Below are 14,514 nucleotides of genomic sequence, written 5' to 3' on the forward strand. Positions count from 1 at the left end.
AGAGAGAGCGCAAGAGAGAGAGTATGATAATGTGTGTGTGTGTGTGTGTGTGTGTGTGTGTGTGTGTGTGAGAGAGAGTATGAGAATGTGTGTGTGTGTGAGAGAGAGAGCAAGAGAGAGAGTATGATAATGTGTGTGTGTGTGTGTGTGTGTGTGAGAGAGAGAGTATGAGAATGTGTGTGTGAGAGAGGGGGGGGGGTAGGAACAACAGCGGGTGGGGGCACTTCAAAAGAAGGAGGGTGACAGCGAAACCTCCAGCAGGTAGAACATGCCCTGTCAGAGGGGAACAGGGACAAGCGAAAGGCAGAGTTAAAAATCATGATGGTCCCTGTGTCGACAGGGAACTGCCAGACACACCAGAACCAGGGCAGACTCGGCGAGGCTTCCTGGGCGTGCGAGCATCTCAGTCAACGTCTCGCTCTCTCTCTCCAACCCTTTACTTATAAGCCTGCAGGCTATTATTACACCTGGCAGGGGATACTGTGCGTGTGTGTGTGTGTGTGAGAGAGAGAGAGATAGAGAGAGTATGTGTGTGCGAATGTGTGTGTGTGTGTGTGTGAGAGAGAGAGAGATAGAGAGAGTATGTGTGTGCGAATGTGTGTGTGTGTGTGTGTGTGTGTGTGTGTGTGTGTGTGTGTGAGAGAGAGAGAGATAGAGAGAGTATGTGTGTGCGAATGTGTGTGTGTGTGTGTGTGTGTGTGTGAGAGAGAGAGATAGAGAGAGTATGTGTGTGCGAATGTGTGTGTGTGTGTGTGTGTGTGTGTGAGAGAGAGAGAGAGATAGAGAGAGTATGTGTGTGCGAATGTGTGTGTGTGTGTGTGTGTGTGTGTGAGAGAGAGAGAGAGATAGAGAGAGTATGTGTGTGCGAATGTGTGTGTGTGTGTGTGTGTGTGTGTGTGAGAGAGAGAGAGATAGAGAGAGTATGTGTGTGCGAATGTGTGTGAGTGTGTGAGAATGTGTGTGTGTGTGAGAGAGAGAGAGTGTGTGTGTGAGTGTGTGAGAGAGAGAGAGAGTGTGTGTGAATGGGTGTGTGTGAGTGAGTGCATGAGTGTGTATATGTGATTGTGAGAATGTGTGTGTGTGAGAGTATGTGGTTGGGTAAATGTTTGCCATTTATATAGTGCCTTTATCGAAAGTGCTGTACAATTGACGCTTCAGCCATTCATACAACAGCGATTGGCTGCCTTGCAAGGCACCAACCAGCCATCAGGAGCATTTGGGGGTTAGGTGTCTTGCTCAGGGACACTTCAACACACCCCGGGCAAGGGATCGAACCAGCAACCCTCCGACTGCCAGACAACTGCCCTTACCACCAGAGCCAATGTCGCCCAATGTCGTTGTGTGTGTGTGAGAATGTGTGTGTGTGTCTGCGCGTGTGTGTGTGTATGAGAGATAGTGTGAGAATGTGTGTGTGTGGTTGAGTGTGTATGTGAGAATGTGTATGTGTCTGTGCATGTGTGTGAGGGACAGACTGTGTGAGGCTGTCTGTGTGTGTGTGTGTGTGTGTGTGAGACTGTGGGTGTGCGTGTGTGTGTGTGTCTGTGTGTGTGTGTGTGTGTGTGTGTGTGTGTGGGTGCTTGCAGGTGAGAGAAAAGAGATGAAACACTAATAAATAAGAAGCAGAGGAATCAGCTAACCCTGACAGATCATAATAACTATGACAAGCCTGACACCAACACAGCTCTGATATCAGTCAACCACACTGTAAATCAGATTATGTACAGCTCTACGCCCAGAAAACAAAGTCACAAAATACCATAATGCAACTGTACACTAAAAACAAATGACGACTTAGCGGTCTCATTGATGGCAGAGAGGGATCTCTCCTAAACACAGGCTAACATGCTAGTGCTAATGGCCATGGAAAGTAAGTGACACAGGCAAACCTGGTGACCCACAGACTGTAGTATAAATATGGACCTGTGATGTCACCCAAGGGCTTGTGAAAAGCGTTTAACACTGTGGAAGTGAAGAGACTATGCAGTAAGGAAGCAGGAAGCCCTTATATTAAATTCCAATTTCAAAATATACAGTTGACGGCCCGACACTGGCTGAAAATGGGTTCTAATTGGCACAGCTAATGGTGTTTCAACATCAGCACGTTCACAGAGAGGGTGGAGGCATAAACAGTGTTGTGGTTTGAAGGTGTTTGTTACTGCTATTCCTCTCTTGACTGTAATAAGTCTGAAATGACCTATTGTACCTTTAACAAATCGGCACATGGGGAGACATTGGATGAAGAAAAGAAAATACTGACTACGACTACATTTTCTTGTGGGGAAAGAATTATTGATATTCTTACCGTATTGTTATTAACTTATATTGAAATGGGTGGCTGAGACAACGACACTGGAGCCAACCACACAAGCGCTACTCAATCAATCAATGCTCATTTGTATCGCCCTTTTAACAAAGGGCCTTTGTCAGAAAGCAGCTTTACAGAGAAACCGGTCCCCAAGAGGACGCCTAGGGTAACAGTGGCAAGGAAACACTCCCTGGCTAACGGGAAGAAACCTTGAGCAGAACCTGACTCAGTAGGGGAACCCATCTGCCGCTGGTTGACACCGGTTTGTTGAAAGAATGGTTTTAAATACGAACAGATGAATAAAGGCACATAAATGTCCAATTAAAAAGTCGAAGCAGAGATGAGGTAGAGGGATGGCAGGAACTCCAATGGGTGGCACTGTCAGGCAAGGGGACAAGCTAGTGAGCACCGTCTCTCAACAAGACCAGGGAGTGGGCTTCAGAAATGAAATCCCCTTTTTGGTAGCTTGTGGCACCGCAAAGGAAAAAGGTGACATGATCAGTGCGAGACAGGGCAGGGTCCTGACAGAGGAACATCACAGTAAACACAACAGACTGCCAGACCAATTCTCACTCATCCATTCTCAGAAAAATATACAAACACAAACACAATCCTGTACCAGCTTTGGTCGTTATTATGTTTGAAAATATTCACAACAATACAATATTACGGCACACTTATATATATATAAGGGTACATGATTTGATATTAGCTAGTGTAGTTGTTAACATGAATGAATTGACATGCAAGAACATTTATTAAGCATGAAAGTAACTTTACATGAATGTATTTGTTAACTACTAATGTATTAGTTACATGAATATTTATATTTTAGCAAGCCACACAATAAACTAGTAATTAGTTAACCATGAACAAATATGTTAACCGTTTTTTTTTTCATTCCAATATAAATCGGCATTCATTATTATGAACAATAATTAACGACGTGCACATACTTAAACAAAGCTGTACATATTAACTTCTCAATAGTTAGGTAACAATGACATTAGTTAATGCCAATTCATGCAACCTCGTAGTAAACCTTATTGTTTTCCTAGCCTGTTTTGTGTCTTGCAGTGTAACTAGAGGTTGCCTGTTCTGTTGTTTTGAGTTATTCAGTGTAACTAGACATTGCCTGTTCTGCTGTTTTCACTCAAACCCTAAATCTAAGACCCAGCCACTGGTTTTTACACAGAAATATACCCCCCCGCCTCCTCCACGCTATGGTACATCTGTAATATTGCAATATCAGATAAAGCTCTCCACTCAAGCTCTTAATCTCATTCTCTCATTACCTCCATTTTCACTGCCTCTCCTCCTATCTTCTACTCCTATCTTTCTCTCCCCTTCATCTCTCCCCTTCATCCCTCTTTCTCTCTCTCCCTTCTTTCTCTTGCTCACACTCTCTCCCTCATCTCTCTCTGTCTCTCTCCCTCTCTCCCTCATCTCCCTCTCTCTCCCTATCTCCCTCATCTCCCCTCTCTCTCCCTCTCTCCCTCATCTCCCCTCTCTCTCCCTCATCTCCCTCTCTCCCTTTCTCTCTCTCTCCCTCCTCACTCCCCCTCAGTACCAGATGAGCAGAGGAGCAGTTATCAGTTCTGCTGAGTTTCTGGAGGAGGGGAAGAGGCCATACGTAGATGGATAATTTCCATTGAACTCTGTTAAGGCTAAACCAGCATGAGAATCGAATGAGCCTTCCGGTGTGTTCCACATACCCTAACCCCAGGGTCACGTCCATCAATAATGGACAAAGAGTTGGCCTCCAATGCACCCCCATTCCACCCCTCTGACCCTGTGTCCACATCCTATAATTGTGACAAAAATGGTTTTCCTGACGCAAGAATGGATAGATTTTATCTGATTCTGTGTATTGCAGTCAGTTTACAATGTAGCTTCCAGTACACCTGCAAAACAACAAAGGAATTTGTATCTATAATGCATCTCTTCAGAACATGCGTTCAGGCAAGGGGGGCAGAAGTCATCAGCTCTCTTCTATGACATCACAAAACCCTATGGTCACATCACAGAGACATAAGAATCCTTTCATTGTTGCATCACTGACATTATGACAATGGAGTCGGGTATTAGAAGCATATATTTCCAAGGGGGTTCACTGATTGCCAACCCAAACCCCCTGCCCCCCTCCCCCAGAACTCGATGTTAACACAACCCCCTGCTGTGGTGTCATAACGGCACGAGCTGGAGTAATGTATATTCCTCTTTCATCAAACCTCAATAAAACGAACACGCTCCCGGGTGGATGCGTGAGCCATGCCGAACACGCTCAGGGAACGGAACACACACCCTCCGGGCACCAATCGGATGGAGTGTTACCGGAGCGCCACGCGCGATAAAGATGTTCTGAGTTTGAGAGATGCTGCACTGCAGCGAGAGCATGCAGCGTTCCTCTCGCACTTCACTCTGCCCAGATCGGAGTGTGTGAGTGTGTGTGTGTGTGTGTGTGTGTGTGAGTGTGTGTGTGTGTGAGTGTGTGTGTGTGAGTGTGTGTGTGTGTGTGCATGTGTGAGTGCGTGAGTGTGTGTGTGTGTGTGCGTGAGCGTGTGTATGTGTGTGTCCATGTGGGTGTGAGCGAGTGTGCATGTGTGTGTGTGTGTGTGAGTGTGTGTGTAAATGCATGTGCGTGTTGAATAATCGATGAGCGCAAACAAACCACAATATCACAGCAGTGCGACACAACATCCACAAATGACATATTTTCAAACAGACTGACAACATTGCATCAGGAAGCCCACACCCAGTCCGGCAGTTGGCGGAGATACTGAGAGTATCACAGGGCTTTAAAATGGGTCACGCTGGCTAAAGAGGGACCCTCATTCTTCTAAAAATGTACTGTCCATCAGGACAGAGGAGTGGCAAACTGCACCCTTAGAACTAAAGGGACAGTGGAGGAACATTTTGTTCTTCAAGGATAAAATTTCCCAAATGTACCCTGAAAGTACAGTAATGTTCTCTTTGGGTACAAATGAGTATGTTTTCCAAGCAAAAAAGATTCAAATGAATTACATATTGCTGGTTTGGGCTACAATTTTATGTACCTGTAGGGTACCGCCCCAGTGACAAGCATTTGTACCTTTTTAGGCACATTTTTGTACCTTTATTTCTGAGAGTGTTCTCTGTACACTGTCAATGGAAATAAATCATGTCAGATATACACAGAATGTAACCCACTTTCCTTTGGTCCAACACCTCCCCCACCCCCCTTAACGGATGACATCTTCATGCAATTACAATATAATTTAAATATACAGTACGTACTAAACATATCACAGCGGCAAGGTCTCTGCCCACCCCCCCTTACACACACCAAACCTCAAACCTCCACCCCCACCAATGTCCATAAACAAAGCCAAACAACAACAGATCCACATTTACAGTAAATATTGAGACCAACAACGGGAATTCAACACCAACGACAAGGTTACAAAACTGTGAGGAGAAGTGTGATGAATATTTACAATGTGACATGGCGATGGCTTAATCATGTTGGGAGTCCATTCGAGCTGAGAGAGAGTATGGGTTATGTATGAGTGTGCGTGTGTATTTGTGTGACTGTACTTTGCACACACAAACCCAGTCTGTTCTGAAATTGTGGAAGGCCAGATGGAACCCAATGACATTCGATGTCATCATATTATGATGTCATCAGAGCGCATCGCTCAGAACCACAAATAACTTGAGCTGAAGAACCTTAAAGGTTCCAGTTAAAGATGATTTCTCGTTCCGCCATATGAAAATCACCCATTTAATGAAGTCGAAAGAAATCGACTCATTTTGCGCAAATTGACGTAATGCTCCCTAAGCAAAGTTTTAATCCAGCAATAGCCTCGACGTCTCAGGCACTGCCAAGCCTTCAGAACACTGTTCATTCACCCATTTAAAACGTCACAGCCTCGAAAGCTACAGGTGCAACACAATGTACGTTTCTAAAGTGTGTGTCCCTATCAGCCACAATGACCTCGCAGTCAAAACCAGAGTCGGATGTTGGGCGAAATTTCAAATAGCAACCGTTTCCAAGCAGTGATTGGTGGACGGCGATGCCAATCGCACATTTGCAAAAGGCCAATTGGACCGGCCTTGCGTACGATCTGTCCATGGGCTGTGCTCACTGTGGGACGCGCCGGGCGTGTAACAACGCTAACAACGTTTAAGTTCAGTTCAGGCGTCACGGCGACGCCAGCCCTTGCGCTTTGTCGATTTTCCGTCTGCGCGTTTGTTTAGCTCCACGCTGTTCAATATGCATCACAGCCGGATGACATTTGAAGAAAATCGCTGTTTAATGACAAAACTCATTTAGGAAAAAGAAAAAAAATATACAATTAAATCTCGGGCTAATCCAGCGGTTTACGAATCGAGTGTATTTATCATTCACTGCCAGGGCAATTTCCCACATCATTAAATCCGATGCGTATTAATTCATGACACTGCAGAGAGGCTGATTTTGACATGCTGAAAACCCGCATTGATAATATCGCTTTAATAACATCACACCCACCAGGAACGGCTTTCCTCAGGACACCATCGGGAGAAATCACAAGTATTCATTTCACAAACAGCTCCACTCCTCCACGTCCACTGCGTTCCCAACACAGCCAGACCAAAGGTTCCCATTTCCGCTCTGCGGCCAAATCTTCCTCACTGTGAATCATGTCTCTATCAATTCACCCCAACCCCAACGCTACACCAGAGCTTAACTCCTTATTGAACCCAGTGCTATACCAAAGATGAATGGATTACTAAACCCAGTGCTATACCAAAGATTAACTCCTTATTAAAACCAGTCCTACACCAAAGATGAACTCCGTATTAAAACCAGTGCTATACTAAAGATTAACTCCTTATTAAACCCAATGCTGCACGAAATATTAACTCCTTATTAAACCCATTCCTAGACCAAAGATGAACTCATTATTAACCGCAAAGCTACAGTAAAGATTAACTCCTATTAAGCTCAGTGCTACACTAAAGATTAACTCTTTATTAAACCCAGTGTGATACCAAAGATTAATTCCTCATTAACCCTAAACATACACCAGACTTTTTACCCAATACATTAAGATTTGTAGGAACAGACACACCCCCTTCACGCGCAAGGCACAAACATAAGGATTAATTTCTGTATTTTCCTGTAAGGTAAGAATTCTTCATTAGCGTAGAACGAGTAAGTACTTCATTAACCTTTTCCCCCATCGATTGCAAAAATTGTAATTGATGGTGGAATACATAGATGAAGTATTGATACTCGTATTCTCTGTCTCGCTTTTCTTTCTATTATTGAGTTATTGATGAACAGAGCACACATGAGCCTTTATCCATTATCCATAAATCTGTAACCATGTCAACAACCCAAATACATATATACTCATATGTAGTGATCACTTTATTAGGTAGACCTGTACACCAGCTTGTTAATGCAAATATTTATATTCTATATTTGAAAAGCCAATCATGTGGCAGCAACTAAATGCATAAAAGCATGCAGATGTGGTCAAGAGGTTCAGCTGTTTCTCAGACCAAATGCCAGAATGGGGAATAAATCTAAGTGACTTTGACCGTGGAATTATTGTTGGTGGTTTGAGTATCTCAGAAACTACTGATCATCTGGAATTTTCATGCACAGCAGTCTCTAGTGTTTGCAGAGAATGGTGCGAAAAACAAAAAACATCCAGTGAGCAGCAGTTCTGTGAGCAGAAACACGCTGTTAATGAGAGAGGTCAGAGGAGAATGGCCAGATTGGTCAAAGCTGACAGGAAGGTGACAGTAACACAGATAACATTGCATAACAGCAGTGGTATGCAGAAGAACATCTCTGAACACACAATGCATCAAACCTCTAAGTGAATAGGGTACAGCAGCAGAAGAGTTAATAAGTCTAATAAATACATAATAAAGTGCTCACTGAGTGTATACTACACATACTGGGCTATCATACTGGGAGGACTGCTGGGGTCGAAATGTGGCCCACAATCCCTATACTCGTAGTCCTTTGATCCCTGTGCCCAGGTCCCCATCCACACAGTGCTGCTCCTACCGATACAGCCTCTGCAAACACAATACCACTGTAAAGCTGCTTTCGACTTACTTCCAATTGACTACAAATCCCATAATGCCCCCATACAATGCCTGCCATTGTAAAGACGATGATGATACACTTCTCCAATTCTCTAGAATATTCTTCAACCCACACAAAAGCCATCAGAGCAAATCAGAAGCATATACTAAAACTAAAATAATATATAATATTAAATAATATATAAAATATAACTCCCAGAAAGTATACATTATTCAATAAATAGTGAAACATTTTTGGCCTATAAATAAAGAATCTGGCCCCCAGGAGAAAAACAGTTAAAGAGCGCTGCTGTGCATATTTACATAATTAAATATTTTATAGCCCAAAACCTCCCCAGACCTAATGACACCAGAGATCCAGAAATGAAAACAGCTGAAAACTCGAAAATAACCGTGTTGTAGCAGCACTGGATTAATGGAGCATTGTATTCACAGCAAGCCCGGCAACTAGGGAATTTGGAACACCAATCTCAGTGACATCACAATGGCTTCTCTGCAGCGTTAAGGACTGACTCACGCTTTACACACAAGAAGAGAAGAAGATTGTTCACAATGTTGGACTGCTCGTTCGCTCGACTCAGGCTGTACTTCATTCGCTCGATAAACTCCCCTTCGTAGAAACGCCATCTAAAATGACACCAGCGCTTCACAAAAGCGGGTTTCGGAAATGGCCGAGAACGGCGGAATGAAAGTGCTCGACCGTTTGCTGATCACTCATTTTTCACTTCAAGACGGAAAGCGGAATCGCTTTGCCACAAAGGAAGCCATTATCGACTGGCTGAACGCAGCAGAGCGGTCACAGACCTCTGGGACACGATGATGCTGATCAGATCAACCTGAGCAGTCTGTCAGTGCAGGGGGGCGCCCGTAGCTTCCCAGCTCTTCACGTGCGTGCTGTGAGCAAGCCCGCGGCTTCCCATGCTCGTCATCTTTACCCAGCTAACGTCCAGTCCAGTCATGAGCCCAGTGGGCAGAAATGTGTTTGTGCGGAGGCAAAGCGGGATCATCACAAGGAGTGTTCAAAATAAGGAGGTCTGGTCTTTGTGTTTTCTGTACATTCCGGCCTAAGAACACACACGAAGCTGTAAGTTGTCACTTATATCTTAGCTAACGTCGCTAGGGGAAGTACACGTACTGCAAAAGCTCCTCAGGTGGAATGTTTAATAGCACTGTTACTTACATTGCGGGAACTGTTCAACAACTATGTAATAACACGCTATTTCACAATAATGTTTTTGCAGTTTATAATGGGAGGGTTTTTGGGTTTGTAAATGGTGGTAGATTTGAAGGTCATTGTGAAACGTTGTGTTTCAATAAAGGAACATCAAAAGTCAACGCATTTCTCTCCTCTCTCCCTCAACCAATCTCTCTCTCTCTCTTTCTCTCTCTCCACAAACCTCCCTCGCCCCCCATCGTCAGTGCCTCATTAAGAATTCATGGGGTTTGCTTGCCTCTACTGCTGGAAGAGAAGAGAGAGAAGAGCAATCAAATGCTATGAAAACAGTATCTGATGGCCAGAGTCTTAATCATATGTACATACCAGCCTTTAGAGCCTCGATGCACCCTTGATTAAAAATGAAGAACACCAAGGTGAAAAACATCTACAGTCAGCTACAAGCTTGAGCTTGGTAGAATAAGCAACGTGTAGGCCATGCATCAAATATTACATTATTTCTTTACACCAACAGAAGGGAATTTCCAACTACAAAGGCCAGACGTTTAGTGGGGGTTTCGTCGACATATCATTGTTCAATATTTATAAAAATATTTTAGCAGTTCATAAAATTCATAACGGCGAACGTATAGACGTATCGCCAGAAGTTTAAAGAGATCAATATGGCAGCCATTACACATGACTAATCGATTCCATAGATTGCGAGGTCAACTTCTTGTAGCCCTGCATCCGCTTCCAGCGTCTCAGAAGCCATCCGTTTTGTGGTGACAGCTGAAATAAACTAAATTTACTTGCCCCTCGCAAACAGAATATGCATAATTTCAGAGGTTCGACGGCTATGCTGCTGACGCAATGGCTTTTAGGTGCCCGTTGGTTGCCAACAGAATGATTCCTTGCGCTTCACATCACTGGGCCGTCCAAAAACGAAGGGCCGAGCAGTCAGGAGAGTGGCCTAACTGTTCTGTACTCAGCAAAATCTATCTGTGATGTATGGTGCTTAATTCAATTAGGAAAAAAGGATTTCTCTCCACTGAAACGTTACGATGTGCGAAAAATGGAATTAAAGTTGGCTTTGGACAACGGATAACCGCCTGAACTTATGTTTTACAGCACGCTTTTCCCCCTTCTCCCCATAAAATGAATTGAGGAATCGCTCTGCTACTCAACCTGTCTGATTTCCAGCCCTTCAGCGCCAACAGTCCTGTGCCAGAACAGCTAGCCTACTGCCTCATATATTATTATGCTCGTACAAAAGCTCTGCAGAATTATTTAAAAATATGCGCATTGTTGGTGTAGCTTCAGATGCCTGCCCCAGTTCCAATAATTGCCGTTATTGCAGGAAGTGCTTTGTGCACAGTGTAGCTAAATTTACTGTTCAGAATAATAAATACAATATAAAACACTGACTAAATGTGCTTTCGAAGTATGTTAACTACAGGTGATCCAAGGCAGCAGTGACAAGAGCAACTGTAATTAATGAATGCACCGCAACTTTTGTATGATACTCATACTGCAAATATGTGTTTTTTATTTTTATCAATTAAGTAGATATGTGTGGGGGTTAGGTTTTAGAAAAGGTTTTGTTTGTTTGCCATCTAAGCGGCAGTGTCTGTTAATGGAATCCGCCATGAAAGTACACGACTGAAAGTAGGAAATCAGGTCTGTTAGAAACACCTGCGCTCTCAGGTGCTCCATTGAAACATCGTTCCAGTCACCCACTCGCAGCATAGGCGGCGTCTCCTCGCCATCAATTTAGCCTTCACGCCTCTCGTTCAACCAGGTGCTGTTTTCACCAGGATCTTTAACTGAACATTAATGCAACATACTGGCCATTCAGTGCACGGCTTCAAGTATTGACAACAACACGTTTAATTCAATCTCCTTTAGCCTATTTGTCTTACTCTCCGAAATATCTTGAGACAGAATCGGGAGATGCAGATAATTATCACGCACCAATAAAAAAAATACAGAGGCAACTCTTCGACCCATTTAATCAACAGCCTACTGCCGCGACGTGTCATGGGAAGCCTACAGCACGATGTAAGTGCCGTGCGCAATGAAAGACCCATGGTCCCTAATAAATAATTAAAACTAGGGCACTATAAATGTATATCAGAAAAATGCTGTTGGTTCGGTGGTTTAAGCGGCGCGCGGTGCAATCTCCCGAGGTAACGGATAAACGCTTACAGCAAAATAACTGCAACGATTTAACGCGTTTACCCGAGAGCCATTCCAAGCTCTTCGCCGCTTAGTTTTTTGACGGATTTCGTTTTCATTTTAAACTGCGCGCGGACATAGCCATCCCCAGTGAACCCGTCTGGTTCTCCGTTTTGCGCCGGTGTGAAATGTATGGCTCTCTATAAAAACGTTCACCGTTAAATCCGTCGTGCAAAGACTACTATTTCAGTCTACTGGACGTAAGATTCTTGCCTTTTCTCAGTCGATGCAACTGACGTGAAACCTGGGGCGAAGTTTCCCCCTGTTTACTTTTCACACTGAATCGCCAACATTTCAATAACTTCACAATTACGCCCTGCCATAACGGCCACCTATACTGAAACAGGTGCACGGAAACTGCTTTCAAGGGAACTTCCCTTCTTTCGGCTATTTCATTTTACCAAAGTGAAACATCTCTGCGCACTGTAAACGTCGTATTGCGGAGAGCATTTTATTTCCATGCCGCCGCGATCAAACCACATACACATATATCAACGTTCTCAATATCAGCAATTTACAACCGGTAATCAACTATGCGGTACCTACATCCAATATCACGGAGATGCCTTTTCGGGGCTCCGGGGCGAAAAACTGCTCCTGGGCTACTGCCGCCTCCTCCTTCGCGTATTCCCGGGAAGAGATGCTTTTGTTGTCGCTCATCTTGGTAACTATCCAGCGGACGAGCCCGTCAATTCCACCCGGCTGGGCGCCGCTGTTGCCGGACTGTGCAGCCGTCGCTGTCTCGCTGTCCCGGGCTCCTGGTTTGGGCTGTTCTTTGCTGTCCTGCGCCCGGAGTTTGGGTTGTTCTTTGTGGAGCAGTTTGTGGACACCGTCCCTGCAGTAGCGCGCTGCTTGCTCGCACATCCTTTTGCCACGGAGCGTTCATGCTGAGCGCTATGGGGGCTTCCCCTCCCTCCTCGCTTACATCATCACCCGGCTCACACCCCCCAAAACACACTTCTCCATTTCCACACCCTGCGAAAGTTGGGGACGGGGAGGGTACTCTCGTAGGAGAGGTGATTGATACATTAAAGGTTTTTTACTAAATCATTAAGAAATGAGTAGGCATTCAAGTTAAATGATTCAGATTCCACAAACTAAACCTTTATCAGGATTTTATCTGCGCCCAAACATCTACAATTGTTTTTACATATACAGCATACAGTCGGGGAGAGTCCCCATACATGTAACAGTTTCTGGATCTTGCTCATTTCTTAAAACAATATTTAGCCTAGCACTATAAAATTGTATTTCGACCAGATTTGATTTGACGTTATGATAGTCGTTATGATTTTAAAAGGCATGGGATAATCCTTAGATCATGGTGTATGGGGCCTTATTCAGTAAAAAAAGACCAAGGCTGCTCAAAAACAGTTTTTAGGGAAATATTTCCCAAATTAATACTTTTCTTTGGGTGGTGGAGGAGGACTGTGTTGCGCGCGTACAGCCCTGAAGTGGCTGTGGGAGCCACACTCTCCTGTTCTAGGGCAGCCTGTAGCATAGTGGTTAAGGTACATGACTGGGACCCGCAAGGTCGGTGGTTCGATCCCCAATGTAGCCACAATCAGCACAGCCATTGGGCCCTTGAACAAGGCCCTTAACCCTGCATTGCTCCAGGGGAGAATTGTCTCCTGCTGAGTCTAATCAACTGTACGTCGCTTTGGATAAGAGCGTCTGCCAAATGCATCATTCCAGGGTTCTTTTTCTGGGAGCTTTCACACCTATGATGAGGGTTCCTCTATGGCAGGTGGCCAATCGTGTGCCATGGAGGGTGGAGAGTATGCAGGTTTTTATTCCGACCAATCACTACACCCGTTCATTTCACTAATTCGTTCCCTCCTCTCTGGTTGAAGGTGCGTTAATTAGTGAACTCAGCTGGTGTACTGATATGCTGGATTGAAAACTTGCTTACTCTCAGCTTTCCATGGTACACTATGATTGGACACAAGCCAAATAACCCTTGTGTTTCTGAGAGTGAACATTAGCATTTAGTCTAATCAACTGTAAGTGACTTTGGAAGAAATCATCAGCTAAATAACAAAATGTCTCTGGCTTCTTCATTCATAGCTTCATCTGACACAGCCACATCAGTCTCTCTCAGATTTAAATAATGTAGCCGACTGCAGATAATAATAAATGAAATGTTTTCATTCTTTTATCAGACTGGAAAAAACCCCTGCTCATTTTCCTATGTTGCACTGTTTGACGCTTTTAAGTGAATCTCATTACAACCATGACCTGCAGTGAACGAAAGCCACAGATGACATTTAAGTTGGTGCCATTAAAGCTATTCCAGTCCTGTCCCCTCACAATGGTGATTAACTAACACCAGCCAGGACACACTCGCTTTAATCGGATCAGGGACAAACCTCCCACATTCACGGGGGGATATTGATATAGGTATTTAAGGACAACTCAGTAGGATAAGTACCCATTTAAGGTTATGAAATCCCACCTTTCCCAAAGCCGGGGTCTTCAGACCTGATCCTGATTTATCACCCAGTTTGAGTTGGAGCCACATACCCAAAAAATACTGAAAATACCACACTGTTCAATGGCTGTGTTCGGCTAAGTAACTACACTCAGTGAACAACTTATTACGTAGACCTGTACACCAGCTTGTTAATGCAAATATTTAATCATCTATCATATAGCAGCAACTAAATGTGCATGCAGACGTGGTAAAGAGTTTCAGCTGTTGTTCAGCCCAAATGTCAGAATGGGGAAG

The 14,514-nt window shown here is 44.2% G+C and overlaps 1 protein-coding gene across 2 annotated transcripts in view; it reads right to left on the minus strand.

Annotated features, from left to right (window-relative positions):
- Positions 1–12,700, minus strand: part of necab2 (N-terminal EF-hand calcium binding protein 2) — a 183,304-nt gene extending 170,604 nt beyond the window's left edge. Inside the window, exon 1 of one of the 2 annotated variants that reach the window (XM_061246264.1) lies at positions 12,333–12,700. In XM_061246264.1, coding sequence (XP_061102248.1) covers positions 12,333–12,650 — 318 coding nt within the window. In that variant the 5' untranslated portion in view covers positions 12,651–12,700. The remainder of the gene's footprint in view (positions 1–12,332) is intronic. The other variant, XM_061246263.1, reaches the window with a different exon arrangement.
- Positions 12,701–14,514: the final 1,814 nt, after the last annotated feature.

The sequence above is a fragment of the Conger conger genome, chromosome 6, assembly GCF_963514075.1.
Source record: "Conger conger chromosome 6, fConCon1.1, whole genome shotgun sequence".
NCBI lineage: Eukaryota > Metazoa > Chordata > Actinopteri > Anguilliformes > Congridae > Conger > Conger conger.